Source organism: Mchenga conophoros, linkage group LG10 (assembly GCF_057382185.1).
Source record: "Mchenga conophoros isolate Kocher_MC1m ecotype Shallow Benthic linkage group LG10, M_conophoros_male_GT1.1, whole genome shotgun sequence".
Lineage (NCBI taxonomy): Eukaryota > Metazoa > Chordata > Actinopteri > Cichliformes > Cichlidae > Mchenga > Mchenga conophoros.
Genome location: NC_140535.1, coordinates 23,082,734 through 23,107,837, shown reverse-complemented (window position 1 = coordinate 23,107,837; position 25,104 = coordinate 23,082,734). Strand labels below are relative to the sequence as shown.

Sequence of the window (25,104 nt, the reverse complement as noted above, 5' to 3'; positions counted from 1 at the left end):
AAAGGAAGCACACAGAGCTATAAGAAGTGCGTGAACAGGAGAAAAAGAAAAAATGGTCAAAGAAAATGAAAGGGTGAAAGAACAGGAGATAGGAATGCAATCTTTGTGTTCTTATGAGGTGGGGGTAGAGGGATGGAAGGGAGGGTTTGGCTAGTGTGCATCCTCTATCTGCTGCCTATCCGCTGGCACCATCTGTCTCGGGGCTTGATGACAGCTCCTGATCATGTGATCTTGCCATGTGACTCGGCAATCTTTTGAAGAAACTGCTGGCCTTTCATGTTTTACATCTTAGCCCCAAGCCCAGAAGCAAAAAGCTAAAAGGACAATAAAGGAAACTGTAGCGTACAAGGGCAAAGTAGAAGCCACTAAATTCCACATATCATGTGGACATGAATGGTTTGGTTTTTTCCTACCCGCTGAGGAAAGAAATAAAGTATAAAGCCAATTCTAATTTCGAGCTCCATATCTTATTTTTGAGAAGCACCAGGATTAAAGAATGCATTTAAAAGCAAAACAAACATAAGATGAAAGAGCCTCCTTAAGAAGCATGAGAACAGCAAAGAGGTTCATCTTTAGTGTAACTACCTATCAAACTATTTCTGGTATTTAGCAAATTATTCAAACCAAAGGCAGTTTCCCTTTCATTGCTGCTTTCTATCCACTTATTAAAGAGTGGTGAAAAAACACCATTTCGCTCCCTCCACTTGTCCACATTTCTCAATCCATTCTTTACCGCTTGGCTTTGGGGACTAAGCAATCTCAACAGTAACAGGTAGAAAGGGAAGAGCCCCACATTAGTTTCAAGCTAGGAGAAAGGGCACAAAAATATATGCTTGTTAGTTTAATTTCAAGCAGGCATGTGGGGATGTGCTTGTATTTAACTTCAGGTAAGACGAACAGAAAGATCTGCATCTCCACCTGCTATATTTAGCCTACCTCCCTCCTTTAAGATGTGCACTCTTCTCCAAGAATCTGACGGCATCTAAACACCCTACCTTTGTGTCTGCATAAATATCGTGGCTACTTCCTCTAAGAGTCACAATGGCACTCTTACCAACAAGTTTTTAACTGAAACCAGTCACACTAATGGTTACACACTCAAGATTACAACTGCACAAGTGTCTTGTGTCTAACTAACTCATTTTCCAATCATAAAATATGTATTCCTGCTTCTCTCAGTCTATCAGGGAGATCGCCTACTTTCTGATCCTGCATGCAAGGGGCAGGAGCAGCTGCTGCAATGAACAGTACACAGACAGAAACACCGCTCTTAGCAACAACAGCGGCAAACAACTAAACCTTCAAGTGCAGTTACGCTTCGCTAGAGTCGATACAATACAGGCATGCCATCACTCTCTCCCTCCATCATGGCACTGGCTGGGAAGCTATGAGGGACGTTAATGGAAAAGCATCCCATGTCTGAATGAGAGATTACTGCCATTTCCTCAGACTGATGAAGCCCACCTTGTTACGTCTCCAAAAAAACCATCTGAAACATCTGACTCTTCTTCACGTCGATCTACTGTCCACTTGTCCATTTTAACTTATTGGGCGTTTTTAAGCGATAAAGGCCCTTTTTAAAAAAAAATAAAATAAATAAAATGAATGCCAGCTTGCAATAAATAAATTTATCAGAGATATCAGCATTTTATGATTTAATTTTTTAATTAGTTTGTTATTGCCCAGTTTGTCATTTTAGCAGACTCTTGAGTGTTTAGGTTACCATACGTACCATTGAGGGGAAGAGGGTTGTCCCCTCCTGGGTGAGGAAAACCAAGACGACCTACATAGGGAAACACAACAAAAAAATCTTTTGTTATATCATATAAACCTTCCTATAAAGCTATTATTATATTTTCACTGACCAGTTGAAAGAAAAATCTGTATTTTATTAAGAATATGAAAGATATAGTAATAAAATGGCTGTCACTAATGCGATGTCTGCCCTCCACACCAGCTACAGCCAGCTAAAAACAATGTGAGGCAAGACAGCACCACTAACACTATCAATCAGTACTTTGTATTTGGAAAAGGGCTGTTACCATAATAATCCTCTTGACAATTACAGCAGTGCACTAATTAAATTGCCGAGGGGCACTATTTGATCTATTCTGCGCATAATATAGGAACAGTTGGTGACTTTACTTTGTTATAAGTTTTTTTAAAGTGTTAATCCAGAGCAGACTTTAGCTGGGACAGCTATGACCACAACCTTTGTTACCGCTCGCTGCATGTTTCTCCTACATCTATGGGACATCAACTATCTCTTTCCCTCTTATCACCTCGTTATTCTCCAAGCCTCATGCTATAGATTTTAGCCATTTGCCAAGACCCTCTTGCATATGCACACACCCGCGCCTACACAAACATGTTATGATTCCAAACAAGCTTCGAAGTTATGCAAGGCCCACTTGCTGCAGAGGGATAATGACATGAAAGAGCTCAAATAGTACGACCATTGTTGAGTGGGTAATGAGTGCCCTGTGATTGGTGCATTCCAACGCCTTGGTCACATGGAAATGTGTTGGCTCCTCCCCCCATAGTTTGCCTAGAACTATGGGGGGGGGGGGAACAGAAAAAAAACAGAACCCCGACTCACAGAGCAGAGAAACTCGCTCGATGATAATATTCGACTGTGTAGCGCACCCATCATCATTATCTGAATAAAAATGCAATAAAATGAGTTCAGTTTAATCAAAATAAGCTCAAAGGTGGCAACCAAACCAAACTAAAATCCTCTGGACTACAATTCAGACCTTAGTGATGTGATGACACTAAGGTAAAAGTCCATCTGAGCACCACCTGCTATTCTGAATTTTAAAGGGCTATAATGGTCTCCGAGGATCACACGAGTAGGCACCATATCCCTGTGTGTCTGCAGGACTGTGCATGCCCGCTCTGTGAACCTGATTTGCATGCTCCTGGCTACATGTGAGTACAGTACTGTAACAGTTAAAGCACATGCATGCAGAGCACACAAAAGACCGGGGGGGGGGGGCGGCGTGTGTGTGTGTGCATGCATGGGGCGGGTGAACAGAGGGATCCTTTCTGTCAGTCAGGACAATGCTGGAAGGGATTCAAAGCTCCTTGTACTGTAGACATTTTGTCTCGCCCGCTCCCTTGCTTCATTGCTCTCACTTTGTTCAATATGTTAAGCCGGAATGAGAAATTGCTGCCCTGCTTATGTGCATCTAAATGTGCTTGTGTATGAATTCTGCCACAGTTTGTTATGTAGATGCATGTATGCATGTGACGGAGAGAAAGAGCAAAAACTGGCCCGGAGAAGAGTCGCTGTAATTATAATATAATATTTGTTATGCATCAAATTATTGTCTAAAATTATTTACTTTTTGTCATCTTTCTTCAGACAAGCTTTGCAGACAACGGAAAAATGTAAACATACCTGACCACACAGAAAAAGGTTCTGAGAATGCCACTGAGTAGGGATGGGTATCGTTTAGGTTTTATCCGATACCGGTGCCAAATCAGTACTTTTGAAACTGTGCCGGTGCTCAAACGGTGCTCAAACCGGTGCTTAAAGAATGGAGAACACAAAATTGGTCCAAAAACCTCTCATGTTCAGCTGGTTTTTTGTAAAAAGATAACAATGTTAGCCTTTTCTGCAGCTATGGGGCATATATGGTATCACTCTTGGCTGGAAGCAGTGCTTAATCAATGGAAAAAACACAAACTTTATCCAAAACCTCTCATGTTTAACTGTTTTCCACTTTTTCTTTGGTCATTTTAGCCTTTTTGGCCAGGGTGAAGGGAGTATCTGCCATCAAACAAGAAGACAGCTGCATGTAGCTATGATGATGTTTGCTAGTTCACCTTACCTGCATTAATGTAATAACATGGTTAGCCTACTCAACGTAAATTACACACGAACATTAAGCTACTCACGCAGAGAAGAACGGCTGCTGCTGCATCATCATCCTCATCATTTCTGATACACTGGCAGGGCTAGGGGCCAGGACTCTCCTCTTCGGGGTTTTTGGGGGATATTGCTAACTCCGGGTCAGATAACAGGCAACCCACGCACAGTAGATGCGCTCGGTGTGAGGTCTCGCAGCAAGCTATCATACGGCGCATTTCTGGGCTTTTAAAAAAAAACGCTATGCGTCGCCAGGTGTTTCATCGGATTTGAGATGTTACCTCCTTTGACAGTATCACAGTATCAGCTTAAAGCACTTGTTGCAGGCTGCTGAGTTTGCATATTTTGCTGTGAAGTACAGCCAGACTTTTGACCGCTTCGCCTTGGGCATTTTAATCTGTAGCTCTGCTCTAAAAGAACGTACGTACCTGGACCCGCCTACTATCCTGGGAAACGTAAAATGATTGGCTAGAAGTGTATCACAGCTCAGGAAAAAAAAGCACCGAAATAAAGCACCGAAATGTGCGCTGCTTTTCGGTCTGGTTACTACCGTTTATGTCAGAACCGGTGCCATCATGGCACCGGACACCGGTACCCATCCCTACCACTGAGCTAATATTAGCATCAACGAAGCAGAGAACATCTACTTTACATGTATTATAGGATGTATACATATCATATTCTATCATATTTATAGGAAGTTGGGCTTAAAAATCACTTCTGCAAACCAGACTATGCAGTATTTTGAAATTGTGATGAAGTTATGTAAAGCAGAAGCTTTGTGGTTTTTAGAAGAGAATTTTGACTTCTCTTCCTGTGTTTTCTTGGATCCATCAGTGGAGCTAAAGCACCAAAACATGTTTAATGAGGCAGACTTCTAGTTTTCTTCTGCTAATACTGAAGAAACATTTACTAAGATTTGACAGCACAACATTATACCGCCACTGAGCCCGATAGGTCCGAGGTTTAAAGAAGTGATCTTACTGTAGCATCCCATACTTAAAAATGTATTTAAAACTTTTATTTTGTATTTATTCTGCTAATAAACTGATGTGTATAGTAAGCGTTTTTATGGAACATAAAGCTATGCATATATTACGCACGACATCGCTCCCATTTAGAGATTTTTTATACCACATTTTTACCTCATAAGAAGACTCCTATCAATTTCTGGTCCTTGACTTAAAACTTGTACAACCTAACAAAAACAACATAATCATTATCTAAGTCCTCTGTCCTATTAAACTACTATCAAATATAACAGTCAACTTTAACTGTATAGTTAGTTACCTTTTACACTTAGCCTAAGCCTTGAGAAATCAAATGTGCTTCCTTTCAAACAATGATCATTACTAAGAACTTCAGCTCTATCCTCTTAGCCAACACTCACTATTGGCCACTGACTAACTTTTCTGTAGTCAGATTATTTCTGTGAGCGTCACCCTTTAAAACAATGATCATTAGACTCCTGTAGAATTAATTTAATATTCAATTTCTGGGTTATGATAACCGGTCAGCAGCACTGTTTGCTATCAAATAAATGTTTCCTTTTAATGCTAAGACCAATACTGTATGTTAAAAAGTATCATTGTTCTTGGCAACGTCTACACCAACATGTTAAAAAATTAGCATGCAACTTCTTCACACATTTTGGACCAAAACTATTTCACAACACTATTTTGCATGAAAAGCTTAGCAGCAGCGATCATTAGAAAACAACGACAGTGTCAGTTCAGTTCAGCGAGGGCTCTCCCATCTCTCATAATTCCCATTTAAATAAAGCCTAAGCCCTCATGAATCTCTCTGCATCTGCTTCTTAAAATTCATGAGAAAGAGGTTATACCTATTGCACCATGCTCAGTTATCCTTCAGTTCAGTTTGTACACTTTGTGTTTTTAAATCTGGGATGCCACGGAAGTAGCTTTGATTGAAGCAAGCAAGTAATTTATTTATATAGCACTTTCAGATCAGCCCCCAGTTGAACACAAAGTGCTGTACACTTGACATGCCAGAAATGATACATTGAACATGTTAAAAAATAAATAAAAAAATAATATAAAATAAATTAATTTAAAAAATAAATAAATAAGATGATTATTAAAATGACATTTAAAATAATAAAATTAGCACAAATAGCAAAAACAATAATAAAATAGTATAAAAATGATGATGAGAATTACATTTAAAACAACTGACAGTATTTATCTTATGGTTCTTTTTGCATTGCCCCTCAGTTCATCACCGTTTCTATGAAACAAGCTCACTTAAATGGACCCCTCTTCCTAAAGGCTCACTTTATGCTGATCGTGCAGTCATCTGTCAATATAAAAACCATCAGATTCAAAACAATAGTGGGTAAAAGTGCTTTTGAAAACTGCAACTTGTGGACACCACAAATATGTGCAGCAACGATGGCTATGGCTGGGCGTCTGTGTTTTGTAAATATTAAATTCATTAACTCCTTATTGTGTTATATAACAGTGGAAAAGCAGGTCAGTCAACTATTGCTATACAGGTCCATGGGAATCAACTTGCATAAGAAAACGCTAACTGACGTGGAAAACATCTGCCATCAGGGAATACCATATGTAACACAGCAAGTAGAATATTAACAGCTGCACAGGAAAGGCACCTCTCTGATGCAGTTTTATGCATGCTTCGAATCACACTGAGAGCATTTCAAAAGGTTTAGTCTTTTATTTTGATAAATGACCAGATTCTCTGTCATTTACATGTGTGGATTTGTCTCCTCCTGACCTGCTCTGTACAGCCTGATATGGCTTCCAAGCAAAAACAGACTATTAGACACAGTTTCAAGCAATGCCATTTTAAATTCAGGGAATTTAAAATAGAAAGTAGCTTGTCCACAGAAGGACTGGTAGCTCCCCTTACGATAAGGGTTCAGATCGCGCGTACAGGTGTGAAATGTGTGTGTTTAGTTAGTTTGTTTGTTTGCTTGTTTTAATCAATTTTAAATCATGCTTTTTATTTGTTTTTGTTTCTAATGTCTCTGTAAAGCACTTTGAATCACCTTGTTGTTGAATTATGCTATACAAATAAATTTGCCTTGCCTTGCCTAGAGCTGCTTGTGAAATCCACTGCCGTCAGCTCTGGCATAAGCCAGAATGCAACATAGTCTCACCCAGCTGCATTTGTCGCACCCAGAATAATCGCATATATGGATATGACAGAAAATGTAAAGAAGAAGAATAGAAGCCACAAGGAGAATTTTGTTTTTGTTTGTCTTGGTTTGTGTTTTTTATGATGAGTGGGAAGAAGAAAGAAGGAAAAGGAAGACAGAGGTGTGAGCTGACTGCTACACACTGTGGCCTTTCATAATATCGCCGATGATAGCACAAAAAGAAGACAAAGCCTCTACATGGCTGACCTGTGGAGGAGGTGAAACCTCTCTGCTAAAAACTGAGGCGTTAACTGATAAATTATTGTGTGTGAGCTGTTGTTCCTTTGTGCGGCCAAATAAGCTACAATCCATAACAAAGACAAGTGTTTAAAGGTAAAGCCTGCTTGCACATTAACATTTTTTTCCCTCTTGTATTGCACACCTTATATGAGGAAAACTGCCAAATGCAAAATAACGAGTGTACTGCAAAGTGTTTGCATGTTATATTGTGAAACTCATTTTCAGCGAGATCAGTTGACATGCACTGAATAACTATTGCACACCAGCCATTTACTGGACAAATAATGACAAGATCAGTATCATAGTATGTGTGCCATCTGTGGGAAAATATGATGCATCTAAAGATAAAGGTCCATACAACTACCTCCAGCGCATCACAGGTTTTCTAAAAATACAGACATGCTAAATGGGAAGCATACACTTTCAGCATATACACTCATTTCCTGTACCGAATCCATAGTAAAAAAAGAAAATTCCCTGCCTATAGAATAGGGAAAAATGTATGGTTGCTGGAAGTTGTAGGCTGATGCTGGGAGACATCTGTCGCACCAAAAACCTCCTCGTTGGTCACAAACAGATTGAAACATATTGCCGCAACCAACACATTTCAAAAGGCGAAACCTTTATGCTGGAGACTCACTTTTTGCTAGCGACTGGTGGTTGTCAGACATTCACCAGTGTCTAGGCCTGTGGCCTTCTATGAAAAAACAGCTCTGCTGTTAACGCAATGTCAAATTAAAAACAGAAAAAAGGAAGAAAAAAAAATGCTACTGGTCTGCTTAGTGTTTCATGATCTTGATTGACAACTGGCATCTTTACCTTTCAGACTGTCCTGCTCAGCTCTCATGATGTCAATCAGGGAGCTCTCCAGAGTGTTCATGTTGAAGCTGTCAAATGACCTGGTGCGCTCCTAAACAGAGGAGAGAAAAAAGAAACACTGTGTCACATTTTTAGCCTGCTTCAAAGACATGCAGTTAACACAACTATAAAAAGAAATGTGGTAACCAATGGTGTTAATTGTTAAAGCGGAGCAATGAAGAAATTGCCTTATTAATGCGACAATGACTTGGTTAATATCTAAGCTTGCCAAAGACTGTCTTGCCACAAGACAGACATGTTCACTCTTAACTTAGAAAATTTACACAATGGTGAAAACTTCCCGCAATACTTAAAGACTTTTGACCAAAAAGAGTTAAAAAAGGGGAACAGTCACATGCTTTCCTGTTTCTTCTCACCTCACTTGAGCTTGTTTCAAAGAAAAGACTTGACAGAAAGCTTTGTTTCTCTCAATGTGAGAGACTGTACAGGTACACATAGACTTAGTATTGGTTTAAATCGTTTTAAAAGTAAGAAATGAGAAATAAAAAAAAGTTATAGCATTTTCTTGGCTCACGTTGTGTTCAGCTTTATTGTGTGGGTCCAGAAGGACTCATCCCAAAGTAGCTTAAAAATTGTATCTACCAATGGGAAGAAGAATTAAATGTTGTTCTTTTCTTTTATTAAATCTAGCTTTTGCTCTCAGCAGTTGATTTCTCTCATCTTATAAGATGCTGTTATGTGCTTAATTACTATGTGTTTAATTCAACCCTAATTTCTTTTCTTGCATGTTTTTGTGTGCTTTTCCTGCTGTGCAACTTGCAAAGTAAACACAAGCAATAAACAGACTCGTTCAATGAGGCAACATAATGAAAGTCAAGAGAAAAACAAGCAGTCAAATGGAGCATGAGCCAAGCAAATTCCTGGGCAAAAGCTTCGTCACCTACAACAAGGGCATCCTTGGCATATCAGCCAGCCACACTGGATATAATTGTATGCACACACAAATACGTGTTAACACGCACACACCCATACGATGTGTATATACAAAATATTCTCACACTAAAAACATGTACCCATAAACAAACACACACACTCCAAGTGGCATGCTGATAAGGTTTCAGTGCAGACTCCACCTCAGCCAGACAAAATATGCAGTCTTTGTCAACAACTTCTAAAGAAAGTGATCAACTCTTTGGGTTTCCCTTCCTCTGAAAGAACCAAAAGTTAAATATGAAATAATTATTATTCGCATCTCGCTTTTCAATGTCTCATTGCTTCCTTCCTCCTCCACCATTTTCCAAGCCATTCTCTAACAAATACCAACTTCAAAAGTAGAAATGCCTTAAAAAACCTTTTATATTCCTCATGCATGTGTCAGAGATCTCATACTTGACAAAGGCAGCAATTGTTCTAGCTAGAAGTTGTTGTTCATAGGCTGTACCCTATGACTAAAAAGTTTAGTCATGTTTATTCTCTCAAAACTTGGTCACGACTGAATATGCATGTCCTACTTTCAGTTTGGTATCTAGTCCATCGACTACTTGATTATTTAAGGGATTTTTTAAATGAGAAACAATCTCCAACTAATTTGTAGAGCGGCACTCAAAGAAAATCAACCGTTAGCATTTTGTGTAAATATGTAAAAACATAAAATAGATTATTACAATTTAACAAAAAAAAAAAAAAAAAAAAAAAAAAAAAAGACAGGAGAAGGAATGGCTGCCTAACTACTAACTGTCATGCTTCTAAAATAACAATGCCAGAACACACCTGATGTGTTCAGGTTTAACGCTGTAAAAACATCCACTTCGAAGCAATTGAACCTGACAGGATGATTGACAGATCAGACTTCCAAACCATGTCAGCAACGCAGTGTTAAAATAACAAAAGCATCAGTGTGAAACAATGTGGCCTGTTTCTTTTTAAACCTAATCGGCGGACAGTTCAGATGAAATGTGGAAAACTCTAAATCCAAATTTAAAAACTATAAGCAAAGTAAGCAGTAAACTCATACAGTTCAGGTGTAGCAACAGTTCGAATGTTGGTCAGAAAACTTCTGCCTCGAGAAAAACGGAAGAGAAAAGTGTTAAATAACTGAAATAAAGCATGACACAGAAACAAGTTCACCGTTTCAGACAAAACAGAGAAAACATCCTGACAACAACACTACATAGTCAGCTCTGCCCTGGGCCTGACTGATAATGGGCAGAGAATTACCCATCATGTCACTAAGGCTGCATTATCAGTCACTCTTTAAATTTACTATGTTGTTTCTTCAGCAGCAGCTATGCAAAGATCTCTGTTGTTAAACCAGCAACCAATTCAAAGCCTAACGGCAAACTGCAGGCAGTGTCAGAAAAGACTAAGAAATGTTCATTGTCCTTTGTGTTACCATGCTAAAAGGCTCAGAAGAAACACACCTATCCAAGTGAACTACACTTCAAGGGTTGACTAGGAGGGCAACACACTTTTTCTCTTTTTCCTCATTAATCTACCGTCCGGTGTCTGGAGTTGTTCACCAAAATTCAATATCTACTATCTGATCGGCTTGAAGAGCGTGGTTGGGTATCTGGCACACTTGGCTGGTAAAACAGCCAAACTTCCCAGCTGTAGCCAAATTTCTTACCAGCATTTGAGCTGACTACAACAGAAACAACACTGTGGCAGAACACACCCAATGCACTAACTCTCTCTCCCTCAAAACAAATATCAACATGGGGATACAGGCCAGATTGTATCCACCATTTTCTCATATCCGCTTCAGTATAATATGTGCACTTGCGCTATTGCCTAAGGACAAATAAGTCAAACACTCCAAGGCAAGGGAAGCAGAAACAGAGTCCAGGTTTGGTTTCTGCCTTAAGTATACAAGGGTAATGAGTATATTCCAACATGACGACAAATGCATACAAATAGGAAGCGGACAATGCTGTACGCATTTTTGGATTCGCACGCTTTGTGGCATCAGTTTATTTACCATCATATGTGGGCGGTGTAGTATGACAGGGTAATTCTATTATACTGTTTCTGGATAATACAAATTCATTTTGTGGCTGAGATGGACTCAGTATGGTGGACTTGAGGCCTGGCTGGTTCTCTGCAGTTGCTAAGCATTAGCCTGGAGAGTGATTAATCATCAGATTTCTGCATCTCACTCGCTCTCAACAACTGGCCAGCTGTCCAGCAAAGAGCTTATCCCTGACAGATTGCAAGCATGCACAGATGCACGCACATTAGCCACAAGCAAGAAAAATGACGGTTTATATGGTAGTTCTTGTAATCTATGAACACGGCCTAATGCATACACTTAAATTTGCATGCAGCCCATTCACACTGCAAAATCATCTCTTGCAGAAACGTGTAACCCTGAAGCAGTCTATTTGAAGCTGATAATGTAAACAGTGACAGTGCAGGGTTTTTTCCTTTTACTATGCATGATAGGTGTGAATTGTTGGTTGTATGCAGCAAGGCAACCTTACTCTACCAGGCCCGGTGCCATTTGCTGTTTGTTTGACACTGAATTAAAAACTATGCACCAAACTAATCATTTAAAAATTTTGGACTATTATCCAGAATAAGGATTATGGAACACACAAAAATGGGCTTATTATTTATTATTCCATTACAATTACCTCTCAGATAATTTGACTTTTTCAGCCAGTAATTCTTATCAATCTAAAATTAAGAATCAATTCTTTTTTTTCCCCCTTTTCTTTCTTTTTTTGTTTAAATTGGGACCTATGCATTGTCTAAGAAGCTTATTTGAAATGCTTGACAAAAGCGTACTGGGTCACACATGATCAGAAATTGGTTCATCTGTCATTCAATCTATGGTTCATTAAATTATGATATGGGTTAGCTTTACAACCAGTGCATAAAGTGCTGCACACAGCACACACTAGTTGCTTAACACTGACTGAAAAAGTAGTCTAGGTAGATCTGGGCTTTGCCATTCTGGGCTCCCTGGTATATTTACACAGAGTCAATTCCAATCAATTTTAGACATCTATAAAAAACAATGTCTATTTTTGACAGGAGATATTTATTTGGACAGGAGAGCCTATCATCGGCTCCGTCTATAACAGAGACCACCGACAACACGCTGCCTTTAATATCATAAAAGCTCAAGTCAAGCATGTTTGGAAAAAAACAAAAAAGCAAACAAAACCAGGGCTGGGCCTGGCTACCACTGTGTGACTGCTCCCTCTAAACAGAATCTAATCTTTAGCAGCACCAAACTGAGCAACCTCCAACAGATTTTCATGGCATGTAGAGTCATCAAAGAATGATTAAATCCAACATGCTGTGGGTGATTAACTCTCAACATTAATCATCAATGTCATCTGGCTGTTAAGATAAAATGGAAGCTGTGGCAGGGTAAAGGGATGCACAACATAAAGGCAAAAAAAGAGTAACTAAATTACACACTGGTGATGTGTAATTTGTCAAGGCTTTAGAATTTGGAGGTTATTTAATAGTTCGCTTATATTCAATTGTCGGAAGGTTGAACTTTTAATTACATCCCTGAGATTTGTAAAAGATAGAAAGGCCAAAGAAGGAAGGTAGATACAGCTGTTAAAGAAAGGGGAGAGCAAAAGTGAATAGTGAGGTAATTCATCATAAAAAGAGGAAAAATGTAGTACAGGAAAGGGAAACAAGTTGTTCTTTTGACGCTTGTGATTATTTAATTATCACAAAATAAATATAAAGTTGATAAAACTCATTCCATCCATGTTTTGACAGGCAACACAAAAGTCCAATGACAATGAGAATAGCAGAGTTTGAGCCATATCAGGTTAACGTGACCTGCAAAGCGTAGGAAGAGCAGCAGGTAGTGGCACATGCGCTAATGTCTGGGCTCCTGCAACCACGTACAGTAGAACGTCAGGAGTATGAGCAAGCTAAAGGACAAAATGACACCAGAAAATGTTAACGAAAACTCATGCATTACAGAGCACGACACCCCAGAGGACACAGTCCAAGGCTCAGAAGACTGGGACAGAACGGTTTGAATCAACAGAAAAGTATCGATGCCATTTTTAGTGATTTATTTTCCATTCTTAAATGTGGATCCATTTTATTTATTTGGAACTGACCAAAGAATTTAGACATTTGTTTGCGTTCTTCTGTCACAGAACTTTAACTGATTAGATTGTCACTTTGTTATATACCTATTTCGTTTTAAAATGCAGACCAGAAATAAATATTTAAATCAAAATCAACCTTACATCATCACAAGTAAAAAGTCAAAATTATATACTGATCGATAGACTGACATTAAAGAAAAGAATTGTGATAAAAAAAATTTTTAAAAATTCCACATTGCTCAGCTCTGGTGATTGTACTAAACAGTAATATTAACTACTCCCAGCTGCCAAAAACAACCAAATACACAGTGTTGTCTGAACAGTGTGTGCGTTTGGGTTTTAAAACAAGTGACAAAGGGAGGCGTTCAAGCAGTATTTGAACTGCTTGGGGATTAGATTAAAACAACTCACTTACTGTATGCATTCAGCAAAGCTACCTATAATAAGACACTAGGGCTGCTCAATTAATCGAATTTTAATCACGATTACGATCTGGGCTTTCAACGATCATTAAAAATGACTGAGCCGATTATTAGCCCCTCCCTAATTTATCCGCGACACCTTAAAGGCCGGTCCGTGAAAATATTGTCGGGCATAAACCGGTCCGTGGCGCAAAAAAGGTTGGAGACCGCTGATTAAGAGGACCCGAGGGAAGCTCGGAAAGCTAAGCAGAAGTTATTTGGAGAGTGACTGCCGTTGGTTGAAAAGAGAGTTTAAAAAAAAAAAAAAAAACTTCAGTGGTGTTGCACACTATTTTATATTATTTTTTAAAGTCATTGTTAACCCTTTAAAGCCGGTCAGAGCAGCACGCTCCGTTTTGCGTAACTATTTTTAAATCCCTGTAGAACCTGAACCGTGTAAGCTAGCGCAATAATTTGTTTTGCATATGAAACCAGAGGAGTTGTACTTACATCTCATACCATCAGCTTGTCCTCGGTCACGGTTTCGTTCCACATATAGCTTTGCAAAAATTGCATAAAAAGCGCTTGCAGGAACAAAAACATAATATTCCAGAAACACGCTTTGCCGTTCCTATCAGCTGTTCGTAACACTTCCCACAGTGAAATGATGCACATGCTGTTTTCTTTGCAAATCTGCATCATAGGATTGTTTTTTGTTTTTCCTGCAGTATATAAAAATTGCTGTATCTCCAAAATAAAACTATGAAGACACTCAAAATAAATTTCCTGTTGTTGTAAACTATTTTTTGCAACTTTATTGTATTTAAAGTTTTGAGGGATAAGCCTCTTAAATTTCTCCAAGTAGAAATATATGTAAACAAAACAAAAGCGATTTTCAATTTTTTTTGTAGTTTATTGCACTTTTTTGCAATTTATGTAATTACTATGGACTTAATGCATACATATTATTAAAATATGGGCTATAACAGTTGTATTGATGTATAGCAACTTGAAATGCTCCCACAAATGGCACTACAGCATGTAAAAAAAATAATATAAGATCTGGTGGACTTTGTTCTATAGTAGGTCTTAAAGGGTTAAATAAATATCGTCAAATAATCGTGATCTCAATTTCAGTGAAAATAATCGTGATTATCATTTTTGCCATAATCGAGCAGCCCTATAAGACACCTGAACATAAACTTTCCTTTGTCAACTCTTTTTTGTTATATCAAATTTTGCTGAACACATATTTCAGTGACTAATTAGGGCTTATGCACACACGTATACACAAGTGCCCTTTCTTCCTGTTGCAGAGCGTCTGTCAAGGGCGTAAGAAGGGCACAATGAGGCTGTATGAGCAGGAGAGTTATGTGCTTGCCGGTGCACCGCTCATTAGTTAAAAAAAAAAGAAAAAAAAAAGAAAGTTTTTTTTCTAATTTAACAACACTGTCACAAGGACCAGTGGTAATGGTTTTAACCTTGGGCTTCAAATGACCGAGAGAATTTGTCTGAAATGGCATGACAGTTTTCATGCAGAACATCACAGGTAGGCAAGGAAGGGTACCTGAAAGGCCTGAGGCTTATCTTTAAAGCAAATTTGTCAGTGTCAGCGTGATTGTGTACAGGAACCATAAGGTGTTGTGTTTAACACAGGAAAATGGGCAGGTCTACAGTTCAATTACCTGATACGTGAGTAGGGCTGCTCGATTATGGCAAAAATGATAATCACGATTATTTTCACTGAAATTGAGATCACGATTATTTGACGATATTTATTTAACCCTTTAAGACCTACTATAGAACCAAGTCCACCAGAGCTTATATTTTTTTTTTTTTACATGCTGTAGTGCCATTTGTGGGAGCATTTCAAGTTGCTATACATCAATACAACTGTTATAGCCCATATTTTAATAATATGCATGCATTAAGTCCATAGTAATTACATAAATTGCAAAAAAGTGCAATAAACTACAAAAAAAATTGAAAATCGCTTTTGTTTTGTTTACATATATTTCTACTTGGAGAAATTTAAGAGGCTTATCCCTCAAAACTTTAAATACAATAAAGTTGCAAAAAATAGTTTACAACAACAGGAAATTTATTTTGAGTGTCTTCATAGTTTTATTTTGGAGATACAGCAATTTTTATATACTGCAGGAAAAACAAAAAACAATCCTATGATGCAGATTTGCAAAGAAAACAGCATGTGCATCATTTCACTGTGGGAAGTGTTACGAACAGCTGATAGGAACGGCAAAGCGTGTTTCTGGAATATTATGTTTTTGTTCCTGCAAGCGCTTTTTATGCAATTTTTGCAAAGCTATATGTGGAACGAAACCGTGACCGAGGACAAGCTGATGGCATCAGATGTAAGTACAACTCCTCCGGTTTCATATGGAAAACAAATTATTGCGCTAGCTTACACGGTTCAGGTTCTACAGGGATTTAAAAATAGTTACGCAAAACAGAGCGTGCTGCTCTGACCGGCTTTAAAGGGTTAACAATGACTTTAAAAAAATAATATAAAATAGTGTGCAACACCACTGAAGTTTTTTTTTTTTTTAAACTCTCTTTTCAACCAACGGCAGTCACTCTCCAAATAACTTCTGCTTAGCTTTCCGAGCTTCCCTCGGGTCCTCTTAATCAGCGGTCTCCAACCTTTTTTGCGCCACGGACCGGTTTATGCCCGACAATATTTTCACGGACCGGCCTTTAAGGTGTCGCGAATAAATTAGGGAGGGGCTAATAATCGGCTCAGTCATTTTTAATGATCGTTGAAAGCCCAGATCGTAATCGTGATTAAAATTCGATTAATTGAGCAGCCCTATACGTGAGTATTCATACTCATATATACGTGTGTGTGCTTTGGGGTTAGGGAGTTAAAAATGTACTTTTGCCTTGTTTGAAATATATTATTAATACATCTGTGAAAAACCGCAGCAATAATTCTACCATTTCACCCCCAAAAAAGGGGTTGATCCATGCAAACCATTTGCCATTGCCACACCTGACATCCTAGTGATCCCACAAAAATATATCAGTTTAAGAATAAGCAGATCGCTCCAGGACACAAATGAGCTATGAACAAATAAAAATGAGCAGAAGAAAATTACTTATCGAAATAAATTCAGGCAATAATAAAATAACATTTAGCTTTGCTTACTTGCTAATCCAGAACTTATACTTCTGCTGTAAAGTGAAAGTTTTATTTCAGGAGTTCACAGTACATATATGAACGGATGTTCACACATACCTTTCTTATCTCTTCTCAACCGGAGTTTACAAACAATGTTTTCTGTCTGCCATTACCAGACATAATAAATAGCTGCATTTTACTCTCGGTTTTATCAGGCACAAAGCAACAGGCCTTGCTTTTTCAGCCACTTCCATGGCTTTGTTTGTCTAACTTTTTTACTGACAATTAACTCTGGACAGGATAGAGTTTACCCAACTGCACTTCCTCTAGTTCACACTCAATATTTTCTGCATCATATTTTCATTAAAGATTCAGATGTTAGCAGTTTTCACGCATGTACTGCCACCCTTGGCCTTTGTAGAATATAACCAACAAAGGTTCATGTAAATACTGAATATCATCTTTAGGCTCCTGAGCACCATCCGTCCAGTTATACATCCATCCATTTTCTTAATCTGATTCAGGATTGGGGGTGGGGTCTGAGGTCTGGAGACTCTCCCAACTGTCATGGTGTGAGAGGAGAGGTAGACCCTCGACAAGTCGCCAGTATATAGCAGCACTAACACAGAGACAGCCAATTAACCTAACATGGATGTCACTGGACTGTAGGAGGAAGATTTAGTATCTGGAGGCAAAAGGGAAACATGCAGACACAGGACCTTCTTGCTGAGAGGCGACAGCTCTAACCACTGTGCCGCCCACTCCAGAGCTACAGTATTTTCCAAACATGCATCCATTTTCTTAACCTCTTATCAAATTCAGGGTCACAGAAGAGCTGGAGCCCATGTAAGCTGACGCAGGGCATCCAACTACAAATATTTAAAGCACAGGCTTATCGAGTAAAAACAAACGGCCTAATAGTCTAATATTCGTAACGCAAACCAGCTTACAACCCCGTGTACTGGTCATTTACAGGTCTGATTTTACATAAAAAGTAGCGTTGTTTTGGTTAAAGCGATATGTAAAACCACACTCTGCAAAGATTTTCTGGACATACACAGAGACAGTTTTAATAATGTGCCTTCAGATAACAGCATCATTATTTCTAAGCTGCACAAACAGTCAGGAGCGCTGTAACCAACAGTTACCCAGGTGGCTTACTGAGGCAATATCCTGTGCTGGCTTCTCTACCTCAGACCCTGCAGGTCTTGACCTGGTCACTGGCCAGATTTACCAGTCTGAAACCACTCAGTACACCTGACACAGCAGCAGGCTTCTGACCTTGAAATTCACGGGTGAAGAATTAGAGGACAAAGAAGGAAAGAATAACAGATAGAAGAAGAAGAAAATAAAGACTTCCCTGACATTTAAAAAGTACACATTTCTGGTCAAAGGTTATTTACTAAGTGAACTGTGTGCTAGCAGTTAGCAGCAGTGTGTCTGGATAGTTAACCACTGTAACATATCTGACTGGTTGCATACTATTGATTTATTGTGTTTATGTGCAGCGAGTTTATAGTGCAAAGGTCACAAAAGTACTGACTTACAGAAATCATCTATATTACATGTTTACGACATTAAAAATGCACAAAGAAGCAGATGTTGTGATGAAATAGGAGTTATTTCATCAAACACAGAAGACCTGAATAATGCCCAACTGATCCTTCATCTGTTGTGTGTGCTAAAACTCCAACAGTTGAGGCTTACAGGAGAAGGGATGTGACACAGGTCTGTTTAGTTCACAGTTACACAAACTACAGTGTTTCATTTACCAAATCCGGGAGTGCCTTGTGTAAGACAACTTGTGTAATCAGTCATCTGAACAATGCCTGATCTCAACAAACATTGACAAGAACCATTTTAAAAACAGTTTTAAAGAAAGCAAAACAAAGCCATCTTTCCCATAACTTCCTCTGGAGTATTTCTGTAGCTACGGGAGTAAATGGATAGGAAACTGCTTAAGGCAACTGATGAGACCGATGTGGCAATTTTCATGTCACATGTATATGCAAGCATGGATAATGAAAGCCAAACAACACTTGGATAGATGTATTTAAGAGTGAAATATACAGAGAAGGCACTGGCAATTAAATGTGACGCTTGGTTGGCTGTGCAGTAATTTAACAATGGTTTCTACAGTAACCACTTCACCACAACATCATGACCTACAGTACATGCTCACACCAAAATGAAACATTTCAAGATTCGGTTGTTTTGTGGTGGATCGAAACTGACAAAAAGAAAAAAGAGAAGAAAAACAACTGATGTGATTCAGAATTTGACAGACTTATAAGCAAATCCTCATTTACATGTAGTAAACTATCTCAGTTGGAACAAATCCTAATATCCACATGAAGTGCATATGAAGTGAATGTTCCAAAGCGGCTGCATTACACAATGCAACAAGCAGCACTGATACAGATCTGAGTGGAAGATGTAACTACGGGCAAAACAATACCGATCCACATCCACGCAAAGCGAGGCGAAAACAAATCTGCGTGAACTGATCGTGTCCGACTTGCCATTACGCCACCGTGCATATGCTTGAAAAGTACAGATTCACGAAGGAGATGTTCTTGAAGAAAAGAAGCAAAAGTGGAGATTGCGGCAGGTTTCAAAATGAGCTTGAGGACTATAAATATACACAGCAATTTCTTAACAGTCATTGTTATCCTTTGTTTGTTATTGAAACCTATATTTTAAATGTGTTGTTATTTTAAAAAAGGAGTTACACTTACATAATCAGTCCCTCTCCCTCTCTCAGACATGCACACCGACAGGGAGGCCATTCTACGCCCATCCTCCATCTGCCCTTGCAGTATCAAGGGGGCAAGAGGACAATGCTACTTTAGTTGATCTGATTCAACCACAAGGAAGAACAACATACTGCAGCTACAGGAAAGCTAGCTTAACTCTAACACCGGGATGTAACAGTCAGGCTTCTCAAAATTGTTGCAGAAACCCAAATCTGATCTACAGGCTGTTTGACACCAGTTGTAACGCCAGTTGTAATGCTTTTAACGCATTTAAATCTACAAAGCATGTTGGGAACTTCTTTCTCATTATACTTTTTCTGGTCTTTTTTTTTTTTTTTATTAAGCCAACAGCTTTTTTTGTACCATCCAACCATGCTAATCTGTAATTTTGTGCTCATGAAGACATAACAGCTGCGTATGTGCACCTCTGCACAAAGCAGGGAGGAGGATGGAGACAAAGTGAGACACAGGAGAGCCTCCCTCCTTCCAGCATGAGCCGAAAGTGATGCTTCTATAAGATCATTATAGTATTCTATCACTGATGACCCCGTTCACATATCACAACAAATGATTTTGCATACAGTAACTAATTAACTTAAGAGGACGGATATTAGCTGAACAGGTAATACAGAACTAGGTCACAACATTTGCCCAGTTATTTAATCAATTTAAGCTTTTTAAATCTTTTTGACATGTAAAAACTGTTAATAGAAGCAATAGGATGAAGTTATAAATTAGCTAACTACCTTGTTACAATTTTAGTTATCTTTTTTTAAACTACAATGCTAAATAAGTGAGCCACCATCCTTGTAATTATGCTGCCAGAAAACTAGCTAAAAGAGAGAGGATGTTCCTAATATTGTCCTCTTAAGGGAAGTCCACACAGCAAGTGTGGTGACAATCAGAGACTACAGAAGGTCACTGACATTTAGTGGCTTTAAGCAATGATGGGGTGGGAGCTAAAAAAGCTCATTTCAAACGTTGGATGAACTGTACCAACACCCTGTACAAGACAAATGAGGATGTCTTAACTGAATCATGCAAAGCTAGTCTAGTGGAGTCCAAGAATAAAAATATGGAACTGTAAATGAGAATAACAGGCCCCCTTTAAATAGTCTCCTCATCAAAGCAAACTGGAACAGGTCAGACACGAACCTGGGCCGCACAACTACCTACAGCAATTAGCTGTTAACAACATTAATCCTAAATAGCTACTGAGAAGCATGTGCTCCCTCTCTAATACATGTCAAGACATGTCCGCACAACCTTCTGGCTGCTGAGCCTGTGGAGTGTTGAGTCATTAACTGCTAATGGACAAGAAGAAAGGTCACAACAAGCATCACTTTTAACAGTTTTAAGTTACTTTGCATCTTTAGAGAATTTTGGATTCACTGGTAAAGAACGTGTCCAGGAAATCTGCAATCTATACGTTCAGTTATGATGTTGACAGGCTGCTGAATCTAAAAAGACATGCAGCCACCAGGACTATTTAACACGATCTATTTTCATCCATGACGACGACTACGACTGACACCAACTTGCAGGGACTTTGTCACAACGTAAAAAGTAAAGGATATGTAGGGTACTTAAAGAAACATTTCACTGGATAGGCCCAGATGGGTCTATAGCCACCTCTGTCTCTTTCCCCTCCTCCTTATAACGACCAGCACAATCAATCACGGGCTAGATCAATAGAATGAATTTATCTCCAGGCCCCTCTACCTCTTTCCATTACAGCTGGTTTCTACATGTGACAGTACAATTATTTAAGCAGTCTTCATTGTATGTGGACCCAGCTTTTAAAATGAATGAACAGGTTGGATTTTTTTTTTATTAAGGGGTGGCCACCCATGCCATGACATACAGTAAGTGATTAATGTAACTCTAAATCTTATAAATCATCAGGCTCTCTTTTACACAGTGTAATAGGTCAAGAGCCTAATATATGCAAAGCATAAAGAACTGAGCAAGGTTCATGGATCTACAGTATCACCGTTTGTTGCTAATGGTTGTTTACGACTGGAACAAAAGCAATCTAACCATAATGTATTGTTATTCATCACTTAATGCAGATATAGTTTTTGACACTATTGTCTGTCGTTATACCCTCCATCGCCGTCTTCATTTTGTACCTCGCTCTCCCAGTCTCCCATTATAAAATCTTATCATTTTTTTTCTGTCCATGCCGTCTTCTCCCCCATTCCTATATGCGCCCCCCCCCCCAAATTCACATGGCACACACCACTGCAGTGACAGAGCCACATTAGTCATCGCAAAGGACGCTCAGCTATAGAAGTACAGAGTCCAATAACAGGTTTAACACAGTAGCAAAAGCATCGTGTAAATCTGTGCCCTCCTGCTGTGTCTAAAAATAGAAGCTGTACCACATAATGCTATAATATTAATAGTTCACATAAATGACATCCTGCTGTTTAATAATTCAGGTGATGAGCAGCTACAACTGAAAAATATTCAGAACCAGACATATACGCTGGACATTCATGCTTAGTATACAACATAATTGGGAAGAAAAAGAGGACAATTCCATACAGTTAGTGAAAATTCCCACTCAACCATCTGAATAAACATCTTAGAGGCAAACTGACCTGAAAGGGGAAGATGTTATCGCTGCGGCCAACTCCATCATCCATCCAGGACTTGGGGTTAAAGCCTGCGGGACTGTTTCGAGGGTACTTCTGGGATGCCACATGGTTGTTAGGGAAGGTCTTCTTCAATGGGGAGATAGAGTTAATGGGAGTCATCCCGCCATTCAGCCCGCGTCGATAATCTCTGCCTTGAGATCCTCCCCAGCCGCCACCACTACCATATCCTCCTCCGGGACTCCAGGAAGTGGAGGAGCCGGGGGAGGGAGAGGGACTCTGGTAGCTGGCTGGACCCCAGGGAGATGGGGGCTTGTTCAGGCTGTTGGACAAATGCGGCAACTGGCTGAAAGCTGCATTCCTGTGTGGGAAGGGCGGTGGTGGGTGGGGAGAAGCTGGAGAACGCCGATGCTGCTGGTGTTGGCTGTGGGGGTGCTGGAAATGGGGATGAGGTGGGGGAGCCGGGTGGTGCTGGGACAAGGCAGCAGCTGGTCCGATCTGGGGGGAGAAGTTCCCACCAAACCCTGGACTGACGTGGTGTGAGAAGTTCTGGAACAGCAGAGGCCCGTTACTGGCAGACGCCGGGTTGAAAAAGCTGACATCCTCGTTGATGATTGTTGATGGCGCAGGTGGGATGGCGGGTGACCAGTTGTTAAAGCCAGAAAGCGATGACGAGGTTGTACTGGACTGAACTGGGCCCGTACCCCCGAGACCAGATGTCTCCTGGTAATCAAAGCCTGTCAGAACAGGTGACTCAAGACGGAGCTGCTTCTCTTTTCCATTACTGCTGTCAGATGTGCCATTCTCTGTCTTGCCTTCCTCGGACCTGGCTTTTTCCAATTCTGAAATTATCCCAACGCCACTTCCACCCTCTTGGTGACTCCCAGGAGACAACTGCTGCTTTTCTTGCGTTTCTTGCATTTCCTGTTGCTGCTGTGCTTTGGGTTTTTCTGGCCCCCCCAGGATTTCGTCTTGCACGCTGTTGTGGGTGGCGGAGGCAGGGAAGAGCCAGGGAGAGCCTCCCGTGGTGCCATTCCCTGCGGCTGTGGTGCTGTTTATGAAAGCGGCAGGGCTCTGCGACACATTTTGGTGATGATGAGGGGGCTGCAGATGCGGGTGGATTCGGACCGGGAATGCAGACTTGTTGCCAGTGTTGTTTTGAACTAGAACTCCAAACCCGTAATCCCCCATTTGTTTTCTCCCCCCACAGACAAGTGCTATCCCGTGATCGTTTGGTCCTATAGAGAGAAGAGCATACAAGCATGGCATGCACTGAGTTAGCAGTCACCCACTCACATTAACCAACAGATCAAGGGATTTAGAAAAAAAAAAAAACAACGAAGTGAGGGGACACAGAGGCATGGAAATCTCTTTATGTGTAGGTTCTAAATGAGATCCTACACACATATAACATTCACTGTACTGTGGCTTTAGAGCTCATCCTTAAAAAAAAGCCAGCCAGTTAACGTTACATCTTTAGCTAATTATAACCCCGTGACGTTGCCAGATTGTCTACAGCTGAGCTGCTGGCAGCCACCAGTAAAGCCAGAACCACTGCTGTGTCGAGCATATAGTCTCCATTTGGGGACGTTTTACTAACGAAAACCAACTGACAGGCAACTAATTATCACCCAAGAAACGCACATTAGCACAAAATATCAACGAAGGCTGAAAATATTGACAAAAAACCAACAAAACCGTCAAAAATAAAACACTCGACCTTGTTTGACAGCTGTCAGCACCCTGGGAAGAGCCCACTATCAAAATTACGTTTATATTAATACGGCTTTTTTATCAGTCGGGCAAATTATTGTTAATTAATCGGTTTCACGCGTCGACGGAGAAGCAGTTTAAATCGCTGTTAGCTGACCAGCTAACTTTTCCATCCGTTGCTAACATTAGCTTGCTAGCTAACGACCGTTAGCACGAATGCTAGCTAGCTGGACAGGTTGAAGGCAAGCGAATAAAACATCTCCTCACCTTCTGATCACCACCTTTCGACCTCGGCGTCGTCTGTGTCGAGATCCTTTCCCTCGGGCTGAGAGCGAGACGGTGTCCTTGAAACAATGAGTGCGGCAGGCAAAGGTTTTCAGAGGCGGTTTTAGTAGCTGACTCGTACAGTGCAGTCGGTCAGCTCTTTTTTTTTCTCTCTCCCTTCTCCTGACGTGTCCTGCCTGCTCAATGACACAGCTCTCTATCTGCTGCCTGTAATCTGGACCGTATCATCGAAGAGCTTTGTTAACGTGGCAGTGTGTGACTTATACTCGGTTCGTTCATAAAGCCTTATTCGATCGGTTTCATTGTTCGCTTTATTTTCTTTTCTTCTCACTAACTGTCTCTCCTTCAGAGCCAGCCGATCCTCTGTGTGTGTGCTTGCTTGCTTCTTGGCTGCCCCTCTCTCCTGGAACCGACCGTGGCCGAATGACAGCGAAAGATCAGCCGAGACACACTTCCGCTTCTGGGACGGCCCCTCTTCGCTTAGACCACGCCTTCACGGGGCCACACCTCGGTACGCGATTGGTTGGACCACCGGCAACCTCTCTAAAATTCTTCATCATTTAACAGCTATGCGCCAATAATATAACCACGCCGTGCTTTAAGGGCCTGCCCACTCAGGGCAGAAAAAAACCCTCCTCCCATCGCTATCCTGTCTTTTCACGATGCAGCCTATATCAGGTCGTGAGAAAAATGAGAAACCCAACCCCCCCACCAAAGCTTCAGTAAAAGCGCATCCTTGGCTCGGGCTTTTTGATCCCTAGCTCATTTGTTGTGTGGAGATGAAACAAGGAGGTATGCTATCGTTTTTTTTGGTGGTCGTTTTGGTGTTCCTTTTCATGCATAACTTAAATGCAAACCTCGTCCTCTTCACACTGGCCACTGCACTCTGCAGTATTTTTCAGCATTATCATTTTTGTCAGGTGGCTAGAGACTCCTCTTTTCAATGTTTCCCAATCAGTCAATCTTTATTCAGCACTCATTGTCCATAGAAAGAAATACACCCACAAAG

At 40.1% G+C, this 25,104-nt stretch overlaps 1 protein-coding gene across 6 annotated transcripts in view; it reads right to left on the bottom strand.

Moving 5' to 3' along the window:
* The window catches only part of cpeb4b (cytoplasmic polyadenylation element binding protein 4b), a 34,401-nt gene extending 9,864 nt beyond the window's left edge, over positions 1 to 24,537 (bottom strand). For 3 of the 6 annotated variants that reach the window (XM_085289468.1, XM_085289470.1, XM_085289471.1), the window contains exons 1-5: positions 24,078 to 24,537; positions 22,104 to 23,335; positions 19,480 to 19,548; positions 8,115 to 8,205; positions 1,733 to 1,783 (exon numbers count right to left, since the gene is read on the bottom strand). In XM_085289468.1, coding sequence (XP_085145594.1) covers positions 1,733 to 1,783; positions 8,115 to 8,205; positions 19,480 to 19,548; positions 22,104 to 23,288 — 1,396 coding nt within the window. In that variant the 5' untranslated portion in view covers positions 23,289 to 23,335; positions 24,078 to 24,537. Of the gene's footprint in view, positions 1 to 1,732; positions 1,784 to 8,114; positions 8,206 to 19,479; positions 19,549 to 22,103; positions 23,336 to 23,817; positions 23,971 to 24,077 lie in introns of those variants that run through there. The other 3 variants (XM_085289469.1, XM_085289473.1, XM_085289474.1) reach the window with 3 other exon arrangements.
* Positions 24,538 to 25,104: the final 567 nt, after the last annotated feature.